Source organism: Salmo salar, chromosome ssa03, assembly GCF_905237065.1.
Source record: "Salmo salar chromosome ssa03, Ssal_v3.1, whole genome shotgun sequence".
NCBI lineage: Eukaryota > Metazoa > Chordata > Actinopteri > Salmoniformes > Salmonidae > Salmo > Salmo salar.
The window spans coordinates 45300671-45314363 of record NC_059444.1 but is presented as its reverse complement, the minus strand read 5'-3'; the positions used below and the strand labels follow the sequence as shown (position 1 = coordinate 45314363).

The window sequence follows — 13693 nt, the reverse complement described above, 5'->3', positions numbered from 1 at the left end:
AAGTGCTTGTCAAAATTGTGAATGAGAGACTGATAAAGTGTGTACAGCCTGCACAAAAAACAAAGCAGAGCTCATGCCTTTCATGCGACTTTTTTAAAATCATTAGTCACATCATACAGCCTTACAATGTATTAAAAATCAAAACATATAGCCTAACGTTTGTAGAACAACTAAAGTTGCATTAATAACTCTAAATTAAGCATATAGGAGTACCCATTTCATTGTTAACCGCTCAACGCAGAATAGATGCATGTGCTCACTCCTTGAGATTGTTTGGAGAAATGATCCTTTCTATTTTATTCAGCTTTGTTCAATTTTTCATACTATAAAATAATGCCATGGGAATTCTAAGCATATCTTATTTTATAAATTAACTAGTGTAGCCCACAGTATTTGGCATAGCCAGATCAGGACCTAACATAAGGACAAGTCAGAGTATGCTGTTCTGTTTTCTGAAATAGACTACATTTTCTTCAAATCATGTTCCTTTAGACCTGTCTAAAATAATTTATGTATTTATCTGACTTTTTAAAATGTAGATGTTCCAAATGTGTGCATCGATGGCTTGTAGGCTATGTGTTGAAGGCAGGAGATGCTAGATGTGTTTATGTTAATGGTCAGTTACCGTGAGACTGACAGAAATGGTTCTAGACCATTTCAACTGGGGGGGCCAAGCTGGGGCCAGTTACATTAGACGTTATTGTTGTCTTATCGTTTTCTTCACTGCATTGCAGGCAAAAGACCATGTTCATAATCATTCAACAATTTATTTACATTTCCATTATAATTTTCATTTGCGTTACATATTCAGTATTAGGTCACATCAACTGGATTCTCCGGTTTTTGTGGGGGGGGGGGTTTCTCCAAAAAGATCAGCAAATTCATCTAGACTCAAAGCCTTTGCCCTCCTTGACTCAATACTTAATACACCTAAATTGCTTAATCTGTCATTTGACATTGTGGGCCTGAGATACGTTTTCACCAGCTTTAGTGCAGAACAACTCGGTTCACAAGAAGCAGTACTAACAGGGATTGAAACCGCTATCTTGCACAGTTTAAAGAGCTCAAAGAAAACTTCTTTATAAGGCTCAATGAATAATGCCAGCTCTACTACACTGCGGGGTCTCTGCATGCCACTCTGTATTCTCCTTTCTAAAAGTCTTCTGAACTGATGTAGTTCATGCCCCAAGTCCTCAATATTTGATTCATACATTCTAGCAAATGGAAACAGGGACTTCTCTTTGAGAAACACATCACTTGTAGGGTTTAGATTTTGGATGCCATTCATTATGTCAAAGTTTTTGATAGGGAACCTTCTGTTAAGCTCATTGAGCATTTGATCTAAAACAGGGTAGAAAAGGGTTGTACGAAAACTGCCTTTTTCTTGTTCTGAATCTGACCTCTGACCCACTGTACTGAGCACACCGTCTTCATTAAATTGAGAGCTTAGCTTTTTTGGTTGCTTTGCAGTTGTATTGCAGTATCACATTGCTCAGCTTCATTCCATAGGTCATCAAAAAATGACTCATCCTTGTTGTTATTCAAAGTTTGAATTAAGGCTTCAACTAAATCAACAGCCTTTGACAGGTCAAGTGATGAAGACTGTAGCATATCTGATAGAAATGTTGCTTCTCCAAACACTTTATGGAGTGTAACAAGGTACACAATGAATTGTAAATCTATCTGTGCAAGCAGACCTCATGCCTCAACAGATCTGTCCCCATTGTGGTCTTGGGCTATGTCTTGCAGGACTCGCTTAATGGCAGTTAATCTATCCATAATGGTATGTAGAGCCATATATCGACATGCCCAGTGAGTGTCACTTAGTCTCTGAAGCTCTCTAGGTGCACCTGGGTACATCTCTTTTTGTATGCTAAGCCATTTTTGATGCACATATGACCCAGATGTGAAGACGTAAAGTCTTTCTAGTAAGGAGAAGAACTGTCCTACCTCAGGGACAGCTTTGACTGTATCCACTAAAACTAAGTTTAGACAGTGGACAGTGGATGTAAAAGGCATGCTTTGCTTGTTCTTTAATGCGTGCCTGGATGTCTGAATGCTTGCCACTCATAACGGAAGCACCGTCATATGCTTGGCCTACTAGGTTGTTTTTGTATTCAAGACCATGACTTTCTAATATGTGTATGATTTTGTCAGTAAGCCCTGCTGCATCTAGTCGATCAGCTGATTCAAAGTGGAGAAAGTTCTCATGGACAGCTCCTCTGAGATAGTACCTGAGTACTAGAGATATCTGCTCCTTTTTTTTTTTACATCTTTTGTTTCGTCTGCCATTATGCTAAAGACCTCACTGTCTTTCACTTCTATCATTTTTGTTCGAACCATGTCTGCCAAACAACTCAGAACCTCATTCTGAATCCCTTTGCTTGTATATTTTGCATTATGAATGGAAGTCAACCTTTTTTTCACAGTTGTCATGCTTAGCTATTGTTTCTAGGATTGCCATGAAGTTCCCTTTATTATCTGACTCTGCAGACTCATCGTGTCCTCTTTGTGCAATGTTTTGTGTGGCTGTAAGTAGTAGTACTTCTCATATTGTTTTAATATAGTCCCGATTTTCTTGAACCTGTTTGTTGTGTTCCTTGTTTAGGGCATTTACCAGTGTTGCGTTACTTTCTACAGCTTTCTCATAGTCTCTCCATGTAATCATTGCTTGTTTGTGCCACTCAGACCTTGCATAAATTGCAAATCCCCCCTCTTTGTAAGTTGCCTTCTTCCAGTTGTTAAAACCCAATTGTGAATCAAATACAGTCTCTGAGACTTTGGGAGGGACAAAATGCCTGCAGGCGTAACAAAACAGAGTCTGATTGATTGTTTTGAATATTCAAGCCAGGGGTGGATATGGTACCGGGCTGCCTTGAAGCTCCTCCTCCGGTCCCCCATCAGAGTTCTTGTGTATATGTTCATCATTGTCTGCACCGGTGGTTCCTCCTGGGATTTGCTGATATCTGCCAAAGAAAAAAATATATAATTAAAAGTATCTATTTGGGTAATTTTAGATATACCATTGCCATCAGGCAACTTCTGAAATCCATCTGATATCTATATCACAAGCCCAATAGCATGTTAAATAAAAATTCATTTCAATCACAAACCGACTCATTTCTATACACCATATAAACTGACTAATTGCACTGCTTTACAAGTAACCACAGATTTATTCAACATCACAAACCTGATGGTCCACTGCTTGTGGACGCACGAGGCTCCTCTGTTGGTGTCTCACTCTCAGCCTCAGTCTCTCCATCTGTCTCACTTTCCTGCTCTACTATGCCTTCATTCTGTCTCTCCAATGGAGAAGTCTTCCTGCTCTCTCTCTGCAGGCTCTCGGCTCTCTCTTGCTCTCTCCACACCTGAACCATCTGGCTCTGTCTCACTGTCTGCCTTGTCTTTTCTTTGGAAGAAGGACATGATGTCCTTCTTTCTCTTCATTTTGGTGAAAACTAAAGAGCAAAAGCAATGGGGACCACGCTTATTAATTAATTAACTTAAAATAAGTGACTTGCTAGGTGACTTCCCTTTATGTCTAACCGTTTTACGTTACAATGCGTTTACGGAGTGTGGTTTAAGTAAAAACACTCAGCAACATGAGTTTGTTGATCATATATTTTATCCTTTTTCATACTGCCACAAAGTAAAAAAGCGGCCAGGTTAAGATAAGCTGATCTAACGTTACACTTCTGTAATGCATTTAATACAAATACAACATTAACAATTTTACTCACCTCTATATTTCCTACTTTGTGCTTGAACTCTAATATTCGTGAGGAATTTCTTACAACTTCTGAATAGAAAAAAGATGCATATGGTACGATACTGTTGTGTTCCGCCTAAAGCCGTCCCTCTAGAAAATGTGTGGGTTAAGTTAGTGTTCCGCGTTGCCACTGTCTAATAACGGATGTATAAAAAAAAAAAAAGAAGATAGCAAAAATGAGTTATGTAAAAATTATTTCATACTCCACATTTAGGGGGGGGCACAAGGGGGTCCAAAAGTTACAGGGGGTTTGGTTCATTCTGTCAGGGACATCTAAAAGCAGCAGCCTATAGTCAGGGCTCTAGACTAATATTTTGAAGTTCATATCAGAAATTAATTTGATGATTTAAAAAACAAAAATAAATTGCTTGCCTTATTGCCATTATCTCAAAAGTCATAAATAACAGCAACATTTCAGTCTGAAGGAAGTATGCTTTGAATTGATTGAAAGGTATTTGAAAGTTCAGGAAAACACCAGGCATAATGATTAAGCAATCTTTGTGTATGATCTATAGAGAATCAATTCATTTCATTCTGTGTGGATTTGTCACCCTCTGTTCTTATGAGCCTTGTATGGCTTTTGAGGGAAACAGAAGACATGGATGTGAGAGTCTTAGCTTTCAGGAATGGGCTCTACTATGTGTGTGTGTGTGTGTGTGTGTGTGTGTGTCAGGAGAGAATAGGAGTGAAGATGATGATGATCCAGGACGGCCCCATGCCCACCGGGGCGGACAAACCCTTGAGAATCACTGGGGATCCCTACAAGGTCCAGGTGAGGCGGGAGGCCTGACTAACGTTATACAGGGAAACTACCGTTAGACTGCTGCATAATGGGGAGCATTGACTGCCATGATGCACACACATACACCGTCACGTGAATATCGCTTTCTTCTCCCCATAGCAAGCTCGGGAGTTGGTGATCGAGATCATCCGTGACAAAGACCAGGGAGACTTCCGCAGCAGCCGCAACGACTTTGCGTCAAGATTAGGCGGAAGTACTTTGGATGTAAGAATGCAATGTGCATGTACAGGATGTCCAGTGAATTTCACATCCCATGACTAGGGTGTCATTTTAAACACAACCTTGATGTTTGAGCTCACGTGCTTCTGACCTTTTCCCTCCCTATAGGTAGCTGTGCCCAGGTTTGCAGTGGGGATCATCATCGGCAGGAGTGGCGAGATGATCAAGAAGATCCAGGCTGATTCTGGAGTGAGGATCCAATTCAAACCAGGTGTGTGTGAACATTTATTTTTACATTCTGTATGTCATATGGAGGAGGGTTTCTCTTCATTGTAGCCATGTAATTATGTCGGGGGAATTTTCCCTGGCTCTTATCATACCATAACCAAGTATGAATGTGGAAAGAGGACTTTGATTCTTTGTGTCGGTGTGTGCCGTATCTGGGGTGTATTCAAAATGACAAAACGATGTGATCAATTCTATGGAAACTGAACGACCAGTTGAAAAACTTTGATTATGGTATCCCAGAAGGAGATTAGCGTATAGTGTGCTGCACAAGTTCTGAGATGTAAAATGGTCACACTCATATTTATCAGGCCACACCTCACCCACCAGTTTTTTGTGGACCCCAGGAAGAGTAGCTGCTGCATGTGCAGTAGCTAATGGGGATCCTAATAAACTAAACCCACCCAACGGAAGCAAAGGCTGTTGAAGAATGGCGTGCACCGTTTTTGGGGAAACGTGTCGTTCAGTACAAACTGTCATGCAATGTAGCAAACGTTGAATCGAACTGAACGAACTCCTGCTTTCAGTCACCACTGTTGGCTTAGTGCGTACTCTACTTCCTCCTCCCACCACCAGATGATGGCATCAGCCCAGAGCGCATCGCCCAAGTGATGGGACAACCAGACAGGTGTCAGCATGCTGTCCATCTCATCAACGAGCTCATCCAAACAGCACAGGTACACACATGTATGCACATGTGCGTACACACACACCCAGAACGAACAAATACCTCTTCAGTAAACACTCAGAGCAAAGAACACACGCACACTGCACAGAACACACACATTCCATACAAGTAGAGTGTACACACAAACACACCACCGCAAGCAAACGCACACTTGGCACAGAACACACACCAAGCAAGCACACATACCACTCGTGATCCTTATTTTCCAGTCAATTTATTTTTCCCCATTCTGTGTCCCAAACGACGGCCTATTCCCTACATAGTGCACTACTTTTGACAGGGACCATGAGGCTCAGGTCAAAAGTAGTGCGCCATGTAGGGAATAGTGTGCCATTTTGGGACTCGTGCCATGTTGCTTGTTTTTTGGCGTGTATCGCCAGAAAGATACATTATCGGATATATTCAAATATTTTACCTGTGATATTTCACAAGGACATTGTAAAAGAATTCCACTCCATGCTTGGGTTAAGCTCCCGGGGTATAATACCTGTACCAGCTGGTGAGTGTCTTCTTGCTGTATGTAAGAAGTTTGAATGTTTTATCATTATGAATCACTCATTAACTTTTATATTCTCATTGTATTTATTGTCTGTAATTGTCTTGATATGTCCATTGTCTTCGCTTGATGACATGTTTTAATGTATGAACAGAGCTGCTAACAAAATTTCCCCATGGGGGTAATAAAGTTATCTTATGTGTGATTGGAGCAGGAGCGCGATGGCTTTGGGGGCTCTGGAGGACCAAGAGGAAGGGGACGAGGCCGCGGGGACTGGGGCATGGGCTCACCAGGGGGACTGCAGGAGGTCACCTACACAATACCCGCTGACAAGTGTGGTCTGGTGATCGGCAAAGGTACTGAAACTCAGTCCCTCAGTGTTCAAAGCAGGCTAGGGCAGTGTAGAACCTCAGAGCTACAAACACAAGTGGATATCGTGCGGAACACTGAGATGTCCGAAGTTCCCTTAAAACTGTATCGAACCATTATAGAAAATATGGATTGTGTATTTACACAACTTTTCTCATCTTTTAGCCAGATGCTGTAATTATCGGATGTATTATTAGCACATGTAGGCCTAAGCAATATTTATGTTTGTCTGAAGCCTACAAAAATGTATTGGATTTTTGTTGCGTTTAAAGTCCCACAGCTGTTTGAAAGGACCGCCTGAAGTTTCTTCCCATAGTCCTAGAACTATTTTCCTCCCTGTAGCTGAATGGCAACTCTCCACTTAATCCGTTGATACCAGTGATGTGTGAGGAAAATGGATAATTAACTGTTTGCCAAATAAAATGTCAAAAATGTTACGTGTTAGTCACGCACGCAACCAGTATTATCACAGTTTCTAAACCCAGAGGCGCAACATCGCAAATTTTCCGGCAACGCTTGTGATGTTTGTCCAAACAGGCACAACCTAAATTTGAGCCAATGCCTTTAGTAGTTTTAAGCATGTTATTACTTCAACCTTGTGAAAGTGACAAAAACTGTCAAAAACAACTTTAGTTCGAAGGAATGCCCTTTGATTTGACAGCGTGCACATGTTCATTTCGGCGAGAGACAACCATTCGACCCGATGACTTGTTTCTACGCATGAGCTTAGCTAGCCAACGTTGCCATGACATCGCCCACAAGTGTGATCAGGGATATCTATTGGAGAAGCAGTTTTAGCCCATCTTAATACTGTGCTGTCTTTGCTATTATTTTGTAGTTAGCACCTTAGCTAGGGTGTCATTACGTCAAAGGTAGTTAACAACAGCGTTTAGTCAACTAAGCGAGAACACTTTCTTGCCTGCACATGATTTGATCTCTGGAATGGTAGTAGATGCGAGCGCATTGACAAGCAAGAAGACATATGCAGAGTTGCGGCAGTTCATTGCACGTTGCTGCGTGGATGGAAACAGACATGGCAGAGAGAGCTGTTCCGCTAATACCATCCTTCACAGAGTTATATTAGACTGTTTAAGATTAGTAGGCCTATGTTAATGAATCAGTTCTTGATCTATACTCTTGCTATAGCTGTATGTCAACCGTAGGCTGTGATAAGTCAGTTCACCAATGACAACAAGGTATGTTGAATAAATGGTAGCCTACTAGTCAGACTTAACTTGATGGATTAGGTCAGGGATGGAGGTCTGAAACAAGCTCATATAGGCCTCGTTAATTTGTTTCATATTCCAAATAGCCTACAGCAGTGTTGTAGTCGAGACACTAAACCTGGAGTTTGAGTCCCAAGGCCCATGTTCTCGAGTCAGAGTCGAGTCACAAGTCCCTGTGGCTCATGTCCGAGTCGAGTATAAGTCTGAGTTGCCAATGGTTGAGTCACGAGTCCATCAATTCATAATAGGTGTTATTATGTAATTGTTTCTAGCCGCCACCAGATGGTGGTAATTTACATTTTTACACATTTTTACTGAAAGTTATACTCACCACCTGTGTTTCACTACTTATTTCCTACATACATGAATGGTAAGTCAGGCTCTTTGCTACTTTTTTGTTATCGCCCACTGATATATAGGTGTAGGTTTTTTATCGCAGAGTGAAAACTAAATGTAGACTTGTCAGAACCTGGCTATGGGATGTGGAAAGGTGGTAGAGCGAGATGATAAATTCAAAGACCACCTACTTTTCTGTACTCAAGGGGAGAGCGAAAAACACAGCTAGGCTGATGTTTTACTACACATGTGAAATGTTGGTCCCATGTTTCATGAGCTGAAATAAAATATCTCAGAAATGTACCATATGTACAAAAGCTTATTTCTCTCATTTGTTAACTTCCCTGTTAGTGAGCATTTTTCCTTTGCCAAGATAATCCATCCACCTGATAAGTGTGTCATGTTGTCATGAAAATTCTACACAAGGACACTTGAAGTCAATCTTAAATGAATCATTGTTTATTAACAGTTAACTGGAGAGGTTCCAACAAACGTGATGCACCATAGTACACGTCTGTCAGGAGCTCTGTCGGGACAGTCCCATTAGATCTCTTATATACTGCTTGCATACTCTCTTATATACTGATCTCTTATATACTGGACACGTTACGTAGGCTTAGTTCATAGTGCCAGAACCAGGGCTGGTCTGGCCTATCTTAATTTATAGAAGATATTCTGGCCATTCTGCCAGATGGTCCTAAGGAGGGTGTCATGTCGCCCCACCCTCATATCATTACCAAGCACAGGCAGGAACCAATGATTATTTATGACACTAAGACAAGATTAACATTTTCAAGGATGTTTCTTCACATGATAAAATGTTCCATCAAATTATCAAGAAGCTGATTAAACAGCATGATTGTTACACAGGTGCACCTTGTGCTGGGGACAATAAAAAGCCACTCTAAAATGTACAGTTTTGTCACACAACAATATGCCACAGATGCCTCAAGTTTTGAGGGAGCGTGCAATTGGCATGCTGACAGGAATGTCCACCAGTGCTGCCATCGTTGTTTTAGAGAATTTGGAAGTATGTCCAACTGGCCTCACAACCGCAGACCAAGTGTATGGAGTTGTGTGGGTGAGCGGTTTGCTAATGTCATCGTTGTGAACAGAGTGCACAATGGCAGCGGTGGGGTTATGGTATGGGCAGGTATAAGCTACAGACAACAACACAATTGTATTTTATTGATGGCAATTTGAATGCACAGAGATAACATGACGAGATCCTGAGTCCCATTGTCGTGTCATTCATCTGCCACTATCACCTCATATTTCAACATAATGCACAGCCCCATGTCGCAAAGATATGTACAAAATTCCTGGAATCTGAAAATGTCTGTTCTTCCATGGCCTGCATACATGTCACCCATTGAGCATGTTTGGGATGCTATGGATTGACGTGTACAACAGTGTGTTCTAGTTCCCGCCAATATCCAGCAATTTCTCAAAGCCAGTGAAGAGGAGTGGGACAACATTCCACAAGCCACAATTAACAGCCCGATCAACTCTATGCGAAGATGTGTCGTGCTGCATGAGGCAAATGGGGTCACACCAGATACTGACTGGTATTCTGATTCATGCCCCCCTGAGTCTACACACAATACCTCATAATGACAAAGCGAAAAGTTTTTTTATTTTTTTATTACATTTTTGCAAATGTATTAAAGAAAGAAACGGATACCTTATTTACATAATGTAAGTGTTCAGACCCTTTGCTATGAGACTCCTAATTGATCTCCAATGCATCCTGCTTCCATTGATCAGCCTTGATGTTTCTACAACTTGATTGGAATCCACCTGTGGTAAATTCAATTGATTGGACATGATTTGGAAAGGTGCACACACCTGTTTTATATAAGGTCCTACTGTTGACAGTGCAAGTCGGAGCAAGAACCAAGCCATGAGTTCGAAGGAATTATCTGTAGAGCATTGAGACCGGATCGTGTTGAGGCACAGATCTAGGGAAGGGTACCAAAACATTTCTGCAGCGTTGAAGATCCCCAAGAGCACAGTGGCCTGCATCATTCTTAAATGGAAGAAGTTTGGAACCCCCAGACACTTCCTAGAGCTGGCCGCCCGTCCAAACTGAGCAATCCTGGGAGCTGGTCCTTGGTCAGGGAGGTGACCAAGAACCCGATAGTCACTCTGACAGAGCTCTAGAGTTCCTCTGCGGAAATGGTCGAACCTTCCAGATGGACCACCATCTGCAGCACTCCACCAATCAAGCCTTTATGGTAGAGTGGCCAGACGGAAGCCACTCCTCAGTAAAAGGCACCTGACTAGATTCTCTAGTCTGATGAAACCAAGATTGAACTCTTTGGCCTGAATGCCAAGCGTCACGGCTGAATCAAACCTAGCACCATTCCTACGGGGAAGCATGGTGGTAGCATGCTGTTTTTCAGCGGCTGGGACTGGGAGACTAGTCAGGATCGAGGGAAAGATGAACATAGCAAAGTACAGAGAGATCCTTGATGAAAACCTGCTTGAGTGCTCAGGACCTCCAGACTGGGGGAGGGTTCGCCTTCCAACAGGACCACGACCCTAAGCACACAGCCAAGACAAAGCAAGAGTGGCTTCAGGATAAGTCTCTGAATGTCCTTGAGTGGCCCAGCCAGAGCCCGTACTTGAACACCATCAAACATCTCTGGAGAGACATGAAAAAAGCTTTTCAGTGACGCTCCCCATCCAACCTGACAGAGCTTGAGAGGACCTGCAAAGAATTGGAGAGGTCTCCCCATAAAAATAAATCCATAGGAAGTTGGTTTTGAAGTGGCTGTCTTATATCTGAGATATAAGAAAGATCAGGATTTTTTTTTTTTACCCATATTTACTCTCCCTTTTTTTGTCACTAAACCATTTCCGTATATACTTTAATACGGGTACCGGGCTACCTTCGGACGAGTCTTGATATTTGTGGGCAGCCTAGAGCAAAACAACCGACATGTTCGTGATAGTCTCACTTTTCGATGTTGGGGTCATTATTGTGTAGCTCAAACTGTTCGGACTCTACAGGCAGAAGTTGGCAGATCGTTGGTACGACTCGTGACGCTTGTGGGGAAGAAAACGGGAAACAACATCGTGTTCGTGAGAGTCTTTCCATAGAAGGTTCATATTAGTTTGTAGGCTAAACCGTTTGGACGCTACAGACGTTTTCATGAGAACTGATTTTTGGAACTCCTTGTCTGACAAAAAACGCTGTATTTCCACCGCAGATGTGGAAGGCCAACATCAGCGGATGCCAAAAAACACCTATAGTTTAAACAGACAGATTTTTATGGGGATTTTTGTATTATGCTAATTTGATTTCCAGGGTGGTGCGGACTAGAGGTCGACCGATTAATCGGAATGGCCGATTTAATTAGGGCCGTTTTGAAGTTTTCATAACAATCGGAAATCGGTATTTTTGGACGCTGATTTGGCCGATTTTAATTTTGTATTTTATTTTTTTAGAGCTTTATTTAACTAGGCAAGTCAGTTAAGAACACATTCTTATTTTCAATGACGGCCTAGGAACAGTGGGTTAACTGCCTTGTTCAGGGGCAGAACGACAGATTTTTACCTTGTCAGCTCGGGGATTCAATCTTGCAACCTTACGGTTAACTAGTCCAACGCTCTAACCACCTGCTTTACATTGCACTCCACGAGGAGCCTGTCTGTTACGCGAATGCAGTAAGAAGCCAAGGTAAGTTGCTAGCTAGCATTAAACTTATCTTATAAAAAACAATCAATTAATCATAATCACTAGTTAACTACACATGGTTGATGATATTACTAGTTTATCTAGCCTGTCCTGCGTTTCATATAATCGCTTAGGTACACGTTGCTCCAACCATAAACATCAATGCCTTTCTTAAAATCAATACACAAGTATATATTTTTAAACCTGCATATTTAGTTAATATTGCCTGCTAACATGAATTTCTTTTAACTAGGGAAAATGTGTCACTTCTCTTGCAAACAGAGTCAGGGTATATGCAGCAGTTTGGGCTGCCTGGCTCGTTGCGAACTGTGAAGACTATTTCTTCCTAACAAAGACAGCCCACTTCGCCAAACGGGGGATGATTTAACAAAAGCGCATTTGCGAAAAAAGCACTTTCGTTGCACGACTGTACCTAACCATAAACATCAATGTCTTTCTTAAAATCAATACACAGAAGTATATATTTTTAAACCTGCATATTTAGCTAAAATAAATCAAGGTTAGCAGGCAATATTAACCAGGTGAAATTGTGTCATTTTGCGTTCATTGCATGCAGAGTCAGGGTATATGCAACAGTTTGGGCCGCCTGGCTCGTTGCGGACTAATTTGCCAGAATTTTACATAATTATGACATAACATTGAAGGTAGTGCAATGTAACAGGAATATTTAGACTTAGGGATGCCACCCGTTAGATAAAATACGGAACGGTTCCGTATTTCACTGACAGGAAAAACGTTTTGTTTTCGAGACGATAGTTTCCGGATTCGACCATATTAATGACCTAAGGCTCGTATTTCTGTGTGTTATTATGTTATAATTAAGTCTATGATTTGATAGAGCAGTCTGACTGAGCGATGGTAGGCAGCAGCAGGCTCGTAAGCGTTCATTCAAACAGCACTTTCGTGCGTTTGCCAGCAGCCCTTCGCAATGCATTGCACTGTTTATGACTTCAAGCCTGTCAACTCCCGAGATTAGGCTGGTGTAACCGATGTGAAATGGCTAGCTAGTTAGCCCGGTGCGCACTAATAGCGTTTCAAACGTCACTCGCTCTGAGACTTGGAGTAGTTGTTCCCCTTCCTCTACATGGGTAACGCTGCTTCGAGGGTGGCTGTTGTCGATGTGTTCCTGGTTCGAGCCCAGGTAGGAGCGAGGAGAGGGACGGAAGCTATACTGTTACACTGGCAATACTAAAGTGCCTATAAGAACATCCAATAGTCAAAGTTATATGAAATACAAATGGTATAGAGAGAAATAGTCCTATAATTCCTACAACCTAAAACTTCTTACCTGGGAATATTGAAGACTCATGTTAAAAGGAACCACCAGCTTTCATGTGTTCTCATGTTCTGAGCAATGAACTTAAACGTTAGCTTTTTTACATATTTACATATTGTACTTTTACTTTCTTCTCCAACACTTTGTTTTTGCATTATTTAAACCAAATTGAACATGTTTCATTATTTATTTGAGGCTAAATAGATTTTATTGATGTATTATATTAAGTTAAAATAAGTGTTCATTCAGTATTGTTGTAATTGTCATTATTATGATTATTTAATTTTTTTACAAAATCGGGGTTTTTTGGTCCTCCAATAATCGGTATCGGTATCGGCGTTGAAAAATCATAATCGATCGACCTCTAGTGCGGACATCGACTCTAGGGGGTTAAACTCAATAATAGTATTGTTTTCAATTTCCTAAAGCAGTTTGTGTTAACCAGGCAAAGCTAAATAGTATTCTGGTGACCGCTGGATACGGAGAAGCAAGAGAGTCGCTTGTGCCATGTATATAGTCTATGACCGGAGGCAGCGCTGGAGTGGAGTTTACTGCCTGTCTGCCCACAATTATCGCTTGCT

The 13693-nt window shown here is 41.5% G+C and overlaps 1 protein-coding gene across 6 annotated transcripts in view; it reads left to right on the top strand.

Moving 5' to 3' along the window:
• LOC100196681 (far upstream element-binding protein 3) overlaps positions 1–13693 on the top strand; it is a 131232-nt gene that overhangs the window by 27191 nt on the left and 90348 nt on the right. For all 6 annotated transcript variants that reach the window (XM_045714895.1, XM_014191992.2, XM_014191990.2 and 3 more), the window contains exons 8-12: positions 4446–4544; positions 4674–4778; positions 4902–5004; positions 5595–5695; positions 6417–6558. In XM_045714895.1, coding sequence (XP_045570851.1) covers positions 4446–4544; positions 4674–4778; positions 4902–5004; positions 5595–5695; positions 6417–6558 — 550 coding nt within the window. The remainder of the gene's footprint in view (positions 1–4445; positions 4545–4673; positions 4779–4901; positions 5005–5594; positions 5696–6416; positions 6559–13693) is intronic.